The sequence below is a fragment of the Rhinatrema bivittatum genome, chromosome 2 (assembly GCF_901001135.1).
Source record: "Rhinatrema bivittatum chromosome 2, aRhiBiv1.1, whole genome shotgun sequence".
In the NCBI taxonomy this organism is placed as follows: Eukaryota; Metazoa; Chordata; class Amphibia; order Gymnophiona; family Rhinatrematidae; genus Rhinatrema; species Rhinatrema bivittatum.
This window is the reverse complement of record NC_042616.1, coordinates 808,340,379-808,356,925: the sequence shown is the minus strand read 5'-3', so window position 1 is coordinate 808,356,925 and position 16,547 is coordinate 808,340,379. Positions and strand designations below refer to the sequence as shown.

Below are 16,547 nucleotides of genomic sequence, written 5' to 3'. Positions count from 1 at the left end.
TCACCTCTCCTTTGCCGTTCCTGTGTCAGCGTGTGATCTGTGTGTGATTGCCGGAGTAACCTTTTTGTATTTCCCTCTGTACTTGTTTGTTTTCAGTATTTCAGTTCAGCCTATCAAAAGGTCTAGGCAGTTTACAATAAATACATCCACAAACAATAAATATTCAATAAAACTAAAACAAAAATACATAAACATTCTAATACTTATGCTTTGCCAATTGTTTGCTGGTGTCGTCATTTTTTAAAGATCTTTTTCTCTTGCTTGGTAGATTCTCCCTTCCCTGTACGTACCTGGATCAGTCCAGACAGTGGATTATGTCCCCAATCCAGCAGATGGAGTCAGCACAAGCTTTGAGGGGGCGTATCCATATATACTACTACCCCCTCTGCAGGAGTTCAGTATCTTCTGACTCCAGCAGATGCGAGTAGGGTATCCTGGGTTTCTCCCATTGAGATAGGATTTTCCCTGTGCTTTTCTTACTGATTTTCGACTTTGGCCTCTGCCTATTTGTTTTTTGCTTGGATCAAGTTGTTGTGTTTAAAAAAAAAAAAAAAAAAAAAACTGAAAAAGTTTACACTTTTGGGGAGCTGGGTTTCCCTTACCCTCTGTGTCCTCTCTCTTGCCTGTGCTGCGTTTTGGACAGGGTAAGTTTGCATTTTGTGTTGTTTCTTTCTTTTGCAGCTCTCCAGTCCTCCGGTGCCGCGCAGGTGTCGGTGGTGCCGACCTCCCCGCGCTGATTTCCTTGCCGGCGGCCATTTTGCAGCTCCTCAGGGGCTGCTGTGGCAGGCAGGCAGGCCGTTTTCGGCGGGTTGTGCGGCCAGGAGGCCCCCCCGCGGCACTTGGAGCTTCTTCCGGCGGGCAGTGCAGGCCGATCGGGCCCCCCCGCGGCGCCGTTTTGCGCTCTCTCGCGGCCCCCCCCCCCCCGAGGCTAAAGGATTTGATTGAGGCTGTTCTTCACACGCGATCTCCATGCCGCGGCCGTCGCGCTGCTCAGCTGTGGCAGGCAGGCAGGCCGTTTTCGGCGGGTTGTGCGGCCAGGAGGCCCCCCCGCAGCACTTGGAGCTCCCTCCGGCGGGCAGTGCAGGCCGATCGGGCCCCCCCGCGGCGCCGTTTTGCGCTCTCTCGCGGCCCCCCCCGAGGCTGAAGGATTTGATTGAGGCTGTTCTTCACACGCGATCTCCATGCCGCGGCCGTCGCGCTGCTCAGCCTGCGGGGAGCCGGGGCCCCGCATTTCTCGGGACGACATTTGCGCTCGGTGCCCCCCCGGGGGGGAGGGCACCTCGCAGTCCCTCGACAATTTTTACCTTCCTTTCCAGTTTGCCCGGGCAGCGTGGGCAGGCCCCTCCCCCATTCGTGGCGGGAACGGCGGCCATTTTGCATCCACAGCGCCCTGAGGGGTCTCAGGGAGCGCTGGAGGATAGGGAAGCGGTAGCGGCTTCTCTCCCAACCCTGGTACCGGAACCGGGTCCGCAGGGACAGGGTGCCACGGCCTCTCCTTCGGCCGGGGCCTCCTCGGGCAGGCCGGGGTTTTTTCCCCGGAATTTATTTTGCTTCTGCACAAGGCACATTTGCAGGGGTTGGACGCACCGGCAGGGCCTCCCCCGGCTAAGGTCCCTCGGACGGCGACTGCTTCTCAGGCCCCCCCCCCCCCCCCCCCCTGCCGGGCGTGGGGGCCCCCAAACACCCCCCCCCCCCCCCCGGTCCGGGCCCGACCCCTCCCGGGGCCGGTGGGAGCGGCACCAGACCCGGGGGCTCCTGACCCTGATGATACGGACTGGGACCAGGCGGATTCCACGCCGGAGGGGAATGATCCGCGCACGCTTCGCCTCTGCCAGAGGGAAGAGCTGGACGACCTTATCCTGCTGATTCTCCAGGAGCTGGATCTCAACCCGCCGCCGGATCCGCCCGCGCCTGTAGCGCCTGCGGTCGTCACCTCGTCGAAGACGGGGGATCCGGTCCTAGCGGCTTCCCTGAAGGTCGAAAGGGCCATGGAAAAGTTGTATCCCTTGCCGGAAGATTTTCTGGACCTCTTTAGGGTACCAAAAGTGGACTCCGCGGTGTCGACGGTCACGAAGAGGACGACGATCCCAGTGACGGGAGGCGCGGCCCTGCGGGATACACAGGATCGCAAGTTGGAGGTTTTCCTCAAAAAGGTCTTCGAGCGGGCAAGCCTCCTCTGGGTGCAGCAACTTCTCACGTCCCAGGCCCTCCCTCCCGAGGAGGCCGCCCAGTCGGATAGGATGGAAGCCACGGTGGCGTACGGGGCGGATGCCTCGTACGATCTGTTTCGGGTGCTGGCGCGTTCCATGGTTTCGGTGGTGTCGGCCAGACGTTTGCTGTGGCTTCGCAACTGGGCGGCGGATACGTCCTCCAAGTCGAGTCTAGGCTCCCTGCCTTTCAGGGGTAAGTTCCTCTTCGGAGAGGATTTGGATCAAATCATCAAGCCCCTGGGGTAAAATGCGGTTCATCGTCTGCCGGAGGACAGATACCGGTCTTCTACCGGAACTACAGACCGACGGGCTCCAGGCCCTCCGCTCCCAGGTCTCAGCCCTGGTCGCGTTCCTTTCGCGGGCGCCGGCCCGCACGCTCCACCCCCGGGACGGGACTCCCCTCTCCCAAATCCTCGCAAGGATGCCAGGCTCGCCCACTCCGTCGTCCCCAGGCTTGGGGGTCGGCGGGCGTTATTCTACAAGGAGTGGGTGCACATCACCTCGGACCAGTGGGTCCTGGACACCATAGAACACAGCTACGCTTTGGAGTTTTGTCCGCGTTCCGCAGGGCCGGTTCATCTTCTCCACCTGCGGATCGGGTCCCGAGCGAAGGGCTGTGCAGTTAACACTGGACAGGCTCCGGGAGATAGGCACTATTGCGCCCGCGAGGTGGACTTGGGCCATTATTCGATTTACTTCGTGGTGCCAAAGAAGGACGGTTCCTACAGGCCCCTCCTGGATATCAAGGAAGTCAACAAGTCCCTCCGGGTGGTCCGGTTCCGCATGGAAACGCTGCGGTCGGTGATTGCGGCGGTGCATCGGGGGGGAGTTACTCGCCCCCTGGGATCTGACGGAGGCATACCTGCACATTCCCATCCACCGGGAACATCATTGCCTTCTCAGGTTCAAGATTCTGGACCAGCATTTCCAATTTATAGCCCTCCCATTCGGGTTGGCGACGGCCCCGCGCACTTTTCCCAAGATCATGGTAGTGGTGGCGGCTGCCCTTCGGAAGGAGGGCACTCTAGGCCATCCATATCTGGACGATTGGCTCGTTCGAGCGAAGTCTTTCTGCCACGGCCAGAAGGCGGTGACCAGGGTAGTACAGTTCCGGCGGTCCCTGGAATGGGTGGTGAAGTACAGTTCCGGCAGTCCCTCGAATGGGGGGTGAATTTTTCCAAGAGCTTCCTCGTGCCCTCGTAGCGCTTGACGCCCGTCTGGGCAAGGTTTTTCTGCGGCAGGACAAGGCGCACTCCTTGCGGGATCACATACGGCGGTTCTCTGCGTTACCAGATCCCACCTCCTGGGACTACCTGCAGCTCCTGGGGGTGATGGTCTCCACCATCGACATGGTCCCTTGGGCGTTTGCGCGCCTCCCGCCGCTACAGCGAGCTCTCCTTTCCCGTTGGAAACCGCCCTCGCAGGACTACCGGGTGACCCTCCCTCTGCCGCAAGTGGCCAGGAACAGTCTGCGCTGGTGGTTGGATCCGGCGAATCTGGCTCGCGGCGTGTCCAACAACGCCAGTCTCGTCGGCTGGGGGGCAGCCTGCGACCGCAGCTCCACGCAGGGGACGTGGTCCGAGGAAGAGTCGAAATGGTCCATCAATCGTCTGGAGACCAGACAATATTATCGGACAACGCAACCACCGTGGCCTAGATCAACCGACAAGACGGCACTCGCAGCCCGCGGGTCGCGCTCGAGGCAGCGATGTTGATGCAGTGGGCGGAGCGGTTTTCTGGTCCGCCGGGCGGCCTCGCACATCGCAGGGTTGGACAACGTCCGGGCAGATTTCCTCAGTCGTCAACTACTGGATCCCGGGGAATGGTCACTATCCGACGGGGCGATGCAACTGCTTGTCCATCGGTGGGGGACCCCTCACCTGGATCTGATGGCGCCCGCGCACAACGCCAAGGCTCCCCGTCTCTTCAGTCGCCGGAGGGAGCGAGGTGCGGAGGGAGTTGATGCTCTAGTGCTCCCATGGCCGTCCCATCTCCTTCAGAACACCCCGCAGAATAGAGTATCATCAGGGGACTGTGATCTTCGCGGTCCTTCTACAGCTGGTGATCGACAGACCCATCCGACTCGGGCATCTGTCACGGAACTCTTCTGTCTTGCGGCCTGGCTTTTGAGAGGCGCCGCCTCCGGCGCCGGGGCTACCAGGAGGCGGTACTGTCCACGCTGTTGAGTTCACGAAAGACGACGACGTCGATAGCCTATGTTAGGGGCTGGAAGGTGTTCGAGTTGTGGTTTGCCGGTCAGGACACGGGACCAACTGAGGCTTCTGTTCCTCAGATCCTCCAACTTCTGCAAGCGGGAGTGGACAAGGGGCTCGCCTATAATTCCCTGCGGGTCCAGGTGGCCGCCCTGGTTCGCTATTGTGTGATGGGGATTCTCTACTGCAGCACCCGGGTATTGTTCGATTCCTCAAGGGTATTAAACATCTGCGGTCTCCATTGCGGGATCCTTGTCCCTCCTAGAGTCGAGCCACTGCGTAGTACAACGCTTAAGGATCTCACCCTTAAGGCAGTGTTCCTGGTGGCAATCTGTTCCGCTCGTCGCATATCGGAACTGCAGGCTCTGTCGTGTAGAGAGCCTTCTCTGCGTTTTCTCCGACTCTGGAGTTTCCATCCGCACCGTTCCATCTTTTCTCCCGAAGCTGGTGTCTGCATTCCATGTGAATCAGACGGTGGAACTGCCGTCCTTCTCGTGTTTTGAGCCGAAATCTCTACGACTCTTGGAAGTCAAGCGCACTCTGTGTATCTATCTGGAGGCTACGAGTGCGTATCTATCTGGAGGCTACGAGTGTGTTCCGGCCGTCGGACCATCTCTTCGTCCTTGGGTCGGGTCCCAAGAACGGGGCCCAGGCCTCGAAGACGACGATTGCCAGATGGCTGAAGGCTGGCATTGCAGCTTCCTACATTGGGGTGGGGCGGACTCCCCCTCCCGGCATTGTCGCGCATTCTACACGTGCTCTGGCGGCCTCTTGGGCGGAGGTCCGCTCGCTCTCTTCTCCAGCAATCGGTGGAGCAGCCACCTGGAAATCGTTGCATACGTTCTCAAGGCACTATCGCCTCCATCTCGCCTCTACTGTCTCTGGACATCTTGGCGAACAGGTTCTACGAGCAGGCCTCGCAGGACCCCACCCGATGTAGGGAAGCTTGGGTACATCCCACTGTCTGGACTGATCCAGGTACGTACAGGGAAAAGAAAATTATTATTTACCTGCTAATTTTCGTTCCTGTAGTACCATGGATCAGTCCAGACGCCCACCGCGTCTGGGTGCTCTGCCTGCTCGGTTCTTTTCTGTGGCTGTGTTTTCTTACGGCTTCCGCTCTTACTGCTTTCGCAGTTCCCCACAGGTTGTCTTGCTGTGTTTTTCGCCTTTCCTACCCGTTGGTAGGATCTTTACAGTTCTAGTTCTTATAGGTACCCGGTTGTTGTTGCCGGTTCTTTTTCAACTTGATCCATTAAGGGGTTCGGGTTTTCTACTCGGGCTTTGATATACTCGATACTGAACTCCTGCAGAGGGGGTAGTGGTATATAGGGTGACGCCCCCTCAAAGCTTGTGCTGACTCCATCTGCTGGATTGGGGACATAACCACTGTCTGGACTGATCCATGGTACTACAGGAACGAAAATTAGCAGGTAAATAATAATTTTCTTTTACTCCTCCTGTTCTCCATGTTTAAAGCTTGAGGCCGAGCTGTGGTCACTTCCTTTAATACATGTGCACTTTTTGGGGGTTTGGGTCTGGTGCTGTTTAGGTATGCCTGAAGGCCTGTGATGATAGCTCTGAAAGTGTAGCCTATTTCTATAAGGCCCGTAACCCTCCAGCTCTTGGCATATACTGGTTCTTGTAGATTAGTTGGCGGGCATGAAGGAGTCGCCTTGTTCTTACATCTGATTGGTCAATATCCTTCTGGGGTTAATCTGCAATTCCAAAGCTGTATGAGAGTGCAGGCATTGAAAGTTGGTTGATGGCTTGTATCTTATTCCATGCCATTAAAGCACTTTTCGATATCAGTTTGTTTCCTGTAATAGTCTTTGCTGATCTTTTCTCTTGGTGATTTCTGCTGGATTAGTGCATCTTTATCTCCTCTTGGGGTTCATTTCCTGCTAGCTCTTGCTGGTTGCACGTGTATGCAAAGGAGTGGGGGGCCTTGCTTTCTGCCAGCTCCTACTTGGGGGGGGGGAGCGGAGGGTTTCATTTTCTGATGGGTGTGTGTAGGGGGGGGGGGTGAAGGTTCCTGCTTGAATGGGTGAGTGCAATGCTGGGGGAGGGTGGGGGGTGTTCCTGCTCCTGTTGGGAGAGTGGGGGGGGGGGGGGGTTAGGGGCTTGCTTCTTGCCGGCTCCTGCTGGGGGTGTGGGTGAGCGCAGCGACGGGGACTTGGGGGGCAGCCTTGCTTCTCCTCGGGTGGGTGCAGCCTGGGGGAGGTGCTGGGCTCTTGAGCACGGCTCTTTCTCCTCAGGTTTTGATTGCACAAGCAACGTCCTGGCTGGGAAGCTCTGTGGGATTCCGGTGGCAGGAACTGTAGCACATTCTTACGTGACTTCCTTTTCCTCTCTGGAAGAGGTCTGGCCACGGGTGAGTAAGGCCGTTTTTATCTCTCTCTCTCTCGAATGATATTGTGAAAAGGGATTGAGGCCTTCCCTGCTCGAATAATGCTTCAATCTCTCTCTCTCCCCCCCCCCGAAGACACTTAGGCCTGCTAATGGGAAGGAGCCCGCCGTGGACCTCATCTCCCTGGCTGAAGCCTGGCTGGCACGGGTCTGCTCGCTGCTGCGGGTGCCCCTCGGTCAGGCGAACCGGGGGGAGCTGGCCGCCTTCGTCTCCTACGGCATCGCTTTCCCCAGCAACTTCCTGGTCCTGGTGGATACGTACAGCGTGATGAGGTACGCCCCGCGCTCGGACCCCCTTCCCCCCGCCAGTCGAGGGGGGCCTTCTCTCGCCCCTGCATTCCCAGTCCCCCTCTGTCTGGCCCTTTCGCACCCTCGACGTGGATTCTTTCTTCCGTTCTCCCCTCACCCCCTTGCTAACCTCTTTCTCTCCCCCTTGCTAACCTCTTTCTCTCCCCCTTGCTAACCTCTTTCTCTCCCCCTTGCTAACCTCTTTCTCTCCCCCTTGCTAACCTCTTTCTCTCCCCCTTGCTAACCTCTTTCTCTCCCCCTTGCTAACCTCTTTCTCTCCCCCTTGCTAACCTCTTTCTCTCCCCCTTGCTAACCTCTTTCTCTCCCCCTTGCTAACCTCTTTCTCTCCCCCTCTGCCTTCCTCTCCGTGCTTTCTCCCCCCCCCCTTCCCACTGTGGATTGTTTCCGGGAGGCAGCGGGGGCGCGAGAGGATTTCTCTGGGACCCCCCCCCCGGCACTGGAGAGGCACCGGGCGGCTGTTTTTCCTGCGGAGGAAAGGTTGGGGGGAGGGGGGGGGGGGCGCTTTTCCCCGCTTGCAGTGGATTCCCCACCTGGAGTCGGGGGTCGCTGAGCCGCCCCTCCAGGCAGGTCCCGGGATTGAATAGTTTGTTTCTTATGGGGGAGAAAAGCTAAAAGGGAGGATGCGGTAGCTCAGCAACGCGACGCCGCCTCCCGCCCCGGCCCCCGCCTGGGACTCCGGCTCTGCTTTCAGCAGCCTTTTCTCCGTCCTCTCTTTCTTAGCCCCCCCCCCCCCCCCCCTCGTTGGTTCTGGTTTGGTTGGCATCTTTTTCTTTTTTTTTTCCGTGAGTCTCCTAATTCTCTTTTTTTTTTTTTTTTTTTTTTTTTAAGATTTTCTTTTCCATTGGGTTTTTTTTATTAAATAGTTAACTTTTTTTATATTTTTGCCTTTGCGTCGACTCCCCCCGGCCAATCCTAAGGTGCAGAAGCCAGACTCGGCGGTTGAACCTAGACCCTCCACCGTGTCCCCCACTTCTGGCAGGTCTCGTCTTTCGTGAAGAATTGCTTTTTCTCTGCAGTTTTGGGGTTAGTTTGCATTGGGAGCTCTTCTCCCTCCCTGAAGGCACTTGCATCCTGCTGCTTACAGGCCCTAGCGCTGTGCGCCGCTCTTTTGATTTTCCCAGGAGCTGGCACCCAGAGGAGAGACCCCACCAGAATCCTGATTGTAACGTGTGGCTGAAAGGTGTTGGGTTTTTTTTTAACCCCTCCCCTCCCCTCCTCCAAGGCCTGTGTAACTCTAGATTTCAGCACTGCATGTCCCAGAGGAGCCCATGGCGTGTTCCCCCGGTGGGTGGTGGGAGACAGCCTCCTGTGAGCGGGGTAAGCCCCCGTCCTTGACATCCTGTCGGGCCCGTTTTCAGAATCCTCGTTGTATGCGAAATCCCTTTTTTTTTTTTTTTTGTTTGCGTTCGGAGTTGTCGTGCTGTGAAAAGGGAGCCTGCTACGTGGCGCTGGAGGCGGAGAGGGCGCGATGGGAGGGGGCGCGCGTGCATCCTCGTCTCCTGCCTGTGCTTCTGTGGCGCTCTCTCTCTTTCACAGGAGTGGTGTTCCCAACTTCTGTGCCGTGGTCCTGGCGTTGCAGCAACTGGGCTACCGGGCCGTGGGACTGCGCCTGGACAGCGGGGACCTCGCCAGGCAGTCCGTCGAGATCAGACGCGTATTCAGGAGCTGCGCAACTCAGTGAGTGAACGCCATGCTTTCATGTGGCAGGGTCTCAGATGTTTGGGGCGGGGGGGGGGGGGTGGTGGAACCTCTGCCACTTGTGGTGGTTAAGAGCCGGTCTGGGATGGTTTGGGTGCTGGGTGTGGATGCGATGACCCCACCCCTGACCTCTTGTGTCTCTGTGATGCTATGGAGAGTGCCTGAGTCCATGGTGAGTACTTAGTGGATGCCCTGCGTGGAAAAAGAGAACCACAGAGGTGCGGCGCCAAAGGCAGTGGGATTCAGCAGTCTGGGATGGGAGCGAATCTGCTCTGACAGGGACAAATGAAATTAACTTAAAAAAAAAAAAAAAAAAGAGAGCAAGTGGCCTAGTGATTGCAATAATGACTGGGAAATTGGAGATATGGCTTCAAACCTTGCTTTGAAAGGATATAAAAACAGTAACAGAGGATAAGCACAGAGGATCCTTAGCTGTGGGGGAGTGAGAGGTAAAGCCTGGGATAAGCACAGAGGATCCTTAGCTGTGGGGGAGTGAGGGGTAAAGCCTGGGATAAGCACAGAGGATCCTTAGCTGTGGGGGAGTGAGGGGTAAAGCCCGGGATAAGCACAGAGGATCCTTAGCTGTGGGGGAGTGAGGGGTAAAGCCCGGGATAAGCACAGAGGATCCTTAGCTGTGGGGGAGTGAGGGGTAAAGCCTGGGATAAGCACAGAGGATCCTTAGCTGTGTGGGAGTGAGGGGTAAAGCCTGGGATAAGCACAGAGGATCCTTAGCTGTGGGGGAGTGAGGGGGTAAAGTCTGGGATAAGCACAGAGGATCCTTAGCTGTGGGGGAGTGAGGGGTAAAGCCTGGGATAAGCACAGAGGATCCTTAGCTGTGGGGGAGTGAGGGGTAAAGGCTGGGATAAGCACAGAGGATCCTTAGCTGTGGGGGAGTGAGGGGGTAAAGTCTGGGATAAGCACAGAGGATCCTTAGCTGTGGGGGAGTGAGGGGTAAAGCCTGGGATAAGCACAGAGGATCCTTAGCTGTGAGGGAGTGAGGGGTAAAGCCTGGGATAAGCACAGAGGATCCTTAGCTGTGGGGGAGTGAGGGGTAAAGCCTGGGATAAGCACAGAGGAGCCTTAGCTGTGGGGGAGTGAGGGGTAAAGCCTGGGATAAGCACAGAGGATCCTTAGCTGTGGGGGAGTGAGGGGTAAAGCCCGGGATAAGCACAGAGGATCCTTAGCCGTGTGGGGGAGTGAGGAGGTAAAGCCTGGGATAAGCACAGAGGATCCTTAGCTGTGGGGGAGTGAGGGGTAAAGCCTGGGATAAGCACAGAGGATCCTTAGCTGTGAGGGAGTGAGGGGTAAAGCCTGGGATAAGCACAGAGGATCCTTAGCTGTGAGGGAGTGAGGGGTAAAGCCTGGGATAAGCACAGAGGGTCCTTAGCTGTGGAGGAGTGAGGGGTAAAGCCTGGGATAAGCACAGAGGAGCCTTAGCTGTGGAGTGAGTGAGGGATAAAGCCTGGGATAACCAGGGGCTGTGTTATTGCACCAGGACGTAAATGGGGCAGACTGGGATAGGCCTAATGGTTCCTATCTGCCACCATTATGTATATATTTTAAACCTTTCAATGAGAGCTGAGGATACTGTGTTTACAAGGAGGTCAGAGTAGTGTAGCATACGATGCCAGAAAAATAGCAACTGCCCTTTCTACTCTGCCCACTTATTCCTGTCCTCACTATTAAGGATATATCAGAGCTGCTAGTCATACAGAAGTTGCAAATAATGCTGCTGCTCTCTGTAAAGAGTTCATTCGTTGCTTCCCCTGTCATCTGCAGCCATAAAACTATCGTGTGTGTTGGTTAAACAAATAAAAATCCCTTCCTCTAGAAAAGGGACTGGACATGCCCAGATCCTGACCAACTTTTGTGATTGCAGCCTGTGATACTATGGGACGCAGGCCCAGTAGCTTCCATTTTTGTGCCTGTAATGGTGGCTCTGTGCCGGGGAGAAGGTAGCGGGACCTGCCGCCGCTGGGCTCTGGCGGTAGCTGTGAAAGCCCCGTCCCGCCGCGGAGCTGCTGCCGGGCGTGCAGCGAGCGCTGGCGTCGATGGTGCTCGCTGCGTGGGTGCGTCGTCCGCTCCCCTCGGCCCCCTCCTCGCTCTCTTTGCGCTTCACCTCATCTTCTCGTTTCTGCCCTAGCTTCGGCATTCCCTGGTTTGAGACCTTATCCATCGCCGTGAGCAACAACATCAGTGAGCGGAGCCTGCTGGAGCTTACCCAGCAGGTAAGGAGTGGATGGGGAGGGAGGGGAGCCCGCTGGAGCGATGGTGGGTGGATGGTTGGTTGGCGGGGTGATGATGATGGTGAGGGGGAGCCTGCTGGGATAATCCAGCAGGTAACGAGTGGATGGAGGCTGTTTGGTGAGGGGGGCAGAGAAATACGATGGTGGTGCTGTTGAGGGGTAGGCTGTTGGTGTTGGCCCAGAAGGTAAGAAGTTGATGGTAGATGTTTAGTGAGGAGGGGAAGAAGGCTGGATAATGGTGGTGGTGGTGAGGAGAGCCTGCTGGATCTGATGGTGGTTTGGTGAGGAGGAGGAGGAGTGGAGGGAAGCAGGCAGGTGTAAAATATTAATAAGACAGTCCAAGAGGGAATTTGAGGAGAAGCTTGTGATAAGAGGCAAAAGCTATTGAAACTTTTTCCAAGTACATTTGAAGCAAAAAAAGCCTGTGAGGGAGTCATTTGGGCCAGTAGATGACCCAAGGGGGGGGGGGGGGGTGCTCAAGGGAGGACATGGAAAGAGCAGAAAACCTGAATGATTTATCTTGCCTTGATCTTTATTGAGGGAGGATATTGGGAACCTATCCACACCTGAAACATTTAATGGTGAAGATTCTGAGCAACTAAGAAAAAAAAATCTTTGTGATAATGGAGGATGCAGTAGATCAAGCTGGCAAGCTAAAGAGTAACCAATCACCCAGACCGGATGACATCCACCCCCGAGTCCTAAAAGAACTCCAACGTGAAACTGTAAACCTCTTACTAGTAATCTGTATTCTGTCGTTTAAAACAGACACAATACCTGAAGACTGGAGGGTGGACCATGTAACACTGAGTTTTAAGAAGGGGTCTGGGGTGATCTGATGGCCAAGCTGGGATAAAATGATAAAAGCCGTTCTTAAAAACAGAATCACTGGCCATATAGCTAGCTAGATAGGCCTGACTTATCGGGGAAGAGTCGACATGGCTCGTGTTTGCTTGGATTTTCAGAAGGCATCTGAGAGAGTCCTTCACGAGCGACTCCTTGGGAATTGAAAAAGTCGGGATAGGAGTCAGTGTCTTACTGGGGCTTGGTAACTGGTGAAAAGGCTGGAAACGGGGTAGGACTTAAATGCTCAGCTGCCCAAACGGAGAAAGGTCATCAGTGCAGTATCGCAGGGATCGGTGCTGGGACCTGGGCAGTTTAACATATTCATAAACGATCTGGAGAAGGGGATGGTGAGTGAGATGATGAAATATGAAGATGACGTTTTTCAAAGTGGTTAAAACAGCAGCCGCAGAGTGCGAGGAACTGCAGAAGGACCTTGGGAGAATGGGCAACTGTATGGCAGCTGAAATTTAATGTGCACACAGGGAAAAATAATCCCAGCTACAGGTACAGGGCTCTGGGTCCTGTATTGGGAGTCAGCCCCAAGAAAAAAAAAACCTTTGGAGTCCTTGTGGACAATACAAGAAATCCTCAGCTCGACGTGTAGTGGCGGTCAAGCAATGTTAGGAATGATGCGAAAAGGAATGGAGAATAAAAGTGAAAATAGCACATTGCCTCTGTATCGAGCCGTGGTGTGACCGCATCTTGAGCCCTGTGTGCAGCTCTGGTCGCCCCCAACTCAAGAAGGACAGAGCAGAACTAAAAAGGTGCAGAGGAGGGCGACAGAAATGGTGAAGGGGATGGAACGGGGCTCGCCTATGATGAGAGGGGACAGGAGAGAAGTTTATAAAATCATGAGTGAGGTGGAAGGGGTAGATAAAGGAAGGTTATTTACCCTTTCAAATAATACTAAAACAAGGGGATGCTCCATGAAATTAACAGCCAGCAGATTTAAAGCAGATTGCAGTGCTGAGTGAAAATCAGGCCGTGGAATCTGTTGCCGGAGGACATGATGAAGGCGACAAGCACAGCGGGGTTTAAAAGAGGGTTGCACGGGTTTTTATTTTTTATTTTATATTTCGCCTTTCAGTACTTGAGTGGATTACATTCAGATACTGTCATTTCCCTGTCCCTAGAGGGCTTGCAATCTAAGTTGGTGCATGAGGCAAAGGAGGGGGCGAAGTGACTTACCCAAGATCACAAGGAGCAGGGATTTGAACCCCGGTTCGCAGCCTGATGCTCTTACCATTAGGTTACTCCTGGAGGGAAAGTTCATAACACATTCCCTGTACGTACCCGGATCAGTCCAGACCGTGGGTTGAGCCTCCTGTCCAGCAGATGGAGACAGAGAAAAACTGAAAGGGTATCCTATATCAGGACAGAGCCTACCCTGCAGCCCTTCAGTATTTGTCTGTCTCCAGCAGATGCAGGCAGCTCACCCTGCGGTTCCCTGGTTTCTTCCTTAGCCCTTGCTTGTGGGGCTTTTCTTACTCTAATTCTGTCAGGATCAAGCAAGTAGTATTGTTTTTTGAAATTAAGTTTAAGTTAAAAAAAAAAAGTTGGACTCTGTTTTTTTTTCCTCAGGAGACAATGCTGTCTCCTCACTCTTGGGGAGCCTAGGGGGGGGCTTGGCCCCTTGTTTGATACAGCCTAGGCTCCCTATTCCCGGTGTACCTCGGCTGTGGGGCGATACTGGTGGTCCAGTCACTCCCCCCTACACAGCTGTCTCTCTCCCGGGGACGTTTTATTCCCCGGCGCTGCCTGCAGGAATGATTCATTCCCCTGCACTACTCAGCTAAACAAAAAAAAAAATAATAATAATAAAGTTAAAGCCGATCAGGTTATCTCGGCAGCTGTAATTGAGAGACAGGAGGGAGCAGAGTTCATTCTCCTGCTCCCGCTACCTCAGGCACTGCGATTCAGCTGATTCTAATTTTTTTTTTCTCTCTGCCTCACCGCGCTCTAACTTATGTCTTGCCTGCGGGGGGAGCCTATGATTCGGCTCTCCCGCGAAGGGCTGTGTTCGGGGTGTCTGCCGGGGAGAGAGGGCCCCTCCTCGGCAGCGAATAGATCAGTACCCCGCAGCAGGTCTACTAAACGCATGGCCAGGCTGTTCCCGGGTCGGCAAACCGCGGGAACGGCAGCCATCTTGGGGATATCTACAGCTCCTGTTACTGGGCTGCAGGACACAGAGGAGCCTGATTTTACTGTCTCACCCCCTGATTTGAGCCCCGTGCAGTCTCTGATGAAGGTACTGACCCCCCCCCCCCCCCCGGGGAAGTCCAGACCTCGTTTCTCTTCTAAATTTGTGCTTCTCATGCACAAATCTTAGCTAGCTTGCAAGAGGAGGTGGACCCCCCCACCCCCTCAGGCCCTCCCAGCCCGCTCCGGATGCGCATGGGTCTATCAGAGTGCGAGTGGTCCCTGGGGCCCCCCCTCCGGATCCTCCTGCTCCTTTAGCGGTTCCGGACGCAGATGTGGAGGTAACGGGGACAACCCCCCCTCCCTCTGGAGGGGGATGACCCACGAGTTCTTCGCTTATTTCAAAGGGAGGAACTGGATCCGCTTATTCCTTTCATCATACAGGAGCTGGGAATTGAGTCCTTCAGTGGATGCGCTCACGGCCGCGATGCCGGCTTGCGTGGACCCGGTCCTGGCGGGACTCGGGGCTCTTCCGCGCACTTTCCTCTTCCATCCCATGCACAAGCTGATGCTTCTCCGGGAATGGGAAGCTCCCGAGTCGGGGCTTCAAGTGTGGAGGGCTATGGATAAGCTCTATCCTGTCCCTGAGGAGTGCCTGGACATGCTAAAAATCCCTAAGGTGGATTCTTGTGTCGGCAGTCACTAAGCACACCACCATCTCGGGGGCACCAAGAGTTGCCTGGTGGCTCTAGAAGCCAGCAAGCTCTTCGCCTGGGCGGACCGCCACCTGGAGCACCTGGCAGCTTCTCACATAGCGGGCAAGGAGAATGTGCAAGCCAGATCTCTAACGTCCAGCGTGATAGGATAAACTTTTGCAGCTTCCAATATTTCGAGTTCCTTCAATGGACTTAATTTTGGGCAGATGTATAAAATTTCAGTTTTTTTGTCATTAAGCGCTAAGTTCATTTCAAATAAAACTTTTTTAATAGCGACTAAATAAATATCCCACATTTTTAACGTAAAATCTATAGCGTTTACAATAGGAATTAAAATCTGCACATCGTCAGCATAGATAAAATAAGTAAGATTAAGACCAGATAAAAGCTTGCAAAGTGGGAACATATAAATATTAAAAAGCGTAGCAGAGAGTGAAGATCCTTGAGGGATACCATAGGGAAAATTAAAAAGGTCAGATTCAGCATTATTAATCTTTATTTTAAATGATCTATTTTCCAGATAGGATTTAAACCAGCATAACGTGATTTCTTGTAGTCCAGTTTCATTCACTCTATCTAGCAAGGTGGTATGGTTGACTGTGTCAAATGCTGAGGAAATATCCAGCATCATCAAAAAAATAGGTTTGGCCATTATCCACTCCTCTTAAAATAGTATCATGTAACGCGACTAATAAGGTTTCGGTACTATAGTATCTTCTAAATCCATGTTGCGATGGAAAAAGGAGGTTATGCGTTTCTAGATGTTTGGAGAGTTGATTGTTCACAATCTTTTCAAGTATTTTAGCTAAACATGGTAAATTAGCCATAGGCCTAAGGTTAGAGAATTCAGAAGGATCCATATTGGGTCTCTTTAACACTGGTTTGACTATTGCGCATTTCAGACAGATTAACAGTGTCAGCTATAGGCTTTGAAATAATGCTAGGAATTGTTTTCAACAATTTAGTAAGGACCAAATTGGAGGGATGCATAGCAGGATTCAGCATTTTAATAATAATTTCAATTTCAATTGAAGATACTGTTTCAAAGGTTCTCCATTCAGTTTCAGAATTAGAGGAGAGCACTATTTGACTTTGCCTATTTGTGGGAGTATTATTAGTTAACTTGAGAGTTTTGTCTTTAAAGAAAAGGGCAATATCATTACAATTTCCCGTATTCACATCTTGAAACTTAAGATCCCCAACTGGCCTAGTCAGATCAGCTACATAAGAAAACATGTGAATCGGTTATTTACTCTTTTAGATAATAGAAGGACAAGGGAGCACTCCATGAAGCTAGCAAGTAGCACATTTAAGACTAATTGGAGAAACTATTTTTCACTCAGTGCACAATTAAGCTCTAGAATTCATTGCCAGAGGATGTGGTAAAGGCATTTAGTGTAGCTGGATTTAAGAAAAGGTTTGGACAAGTTTCTAGAGGAGAAGTCCATAAATTATTTATCAAGTTGACTTAGTTATTGGCCACTGATGTTGCCGACATCAGTAGCATGGGATCTACTTAATGTTTGGGTACTTGCCCCAGGTACTTGTAGCCTGGATTGGCCACTGTTGGAAACAGGATGCTGGGCTTGATGACCAGTCTGACCCAGTATGGCAATTTCTCATGTTCTTAAGGTAAGAACATAAGTTGGTGATGGTAGTGGTGAGGCGAGCCCTCTGGAGCTGACTCGGAATCTAAGGAGCTGATGGTGGCTTTTTTCAAGGAGAGGGGGTGGAGAGAAAGAGGCAGGATGGTGGCGATGA

The 16,547-nt window shown here is 53.6% G+C and overlaps 1 protein-coding gene across 1 annotated transcript in view; it reads left to right on the top strand.

The window, feature by feature from the left end:
- The window catches only part of LOC115085781 (nicotinate phosphoribosyltransferase-like), a 75,924-nt gene that overhangs the window by 29,469 nt on the left and 29,908 nt on the right, over positions 1–16,547 (top strand). Inside the window, exons 5-8 of the mRNA XM_029592186.1 lie at positions 6,682–6,797; positions 6,909–7,105; positions 8,678–8,818; positions 10,983–11,067. Coding sequence (XP_029448046.1) covers positions 6,682–6,797; positions 6,909–7,105; positions 8,678–8,818; positions 10,983–11,067 — 539 coding nt within the window. The remainder of the gene's footprint in view (positions 1–6,681; positions 6,798–6,908; positions 7,106–8,677; positions 8,819–10,982; positions 11,068–16,547) is intronic.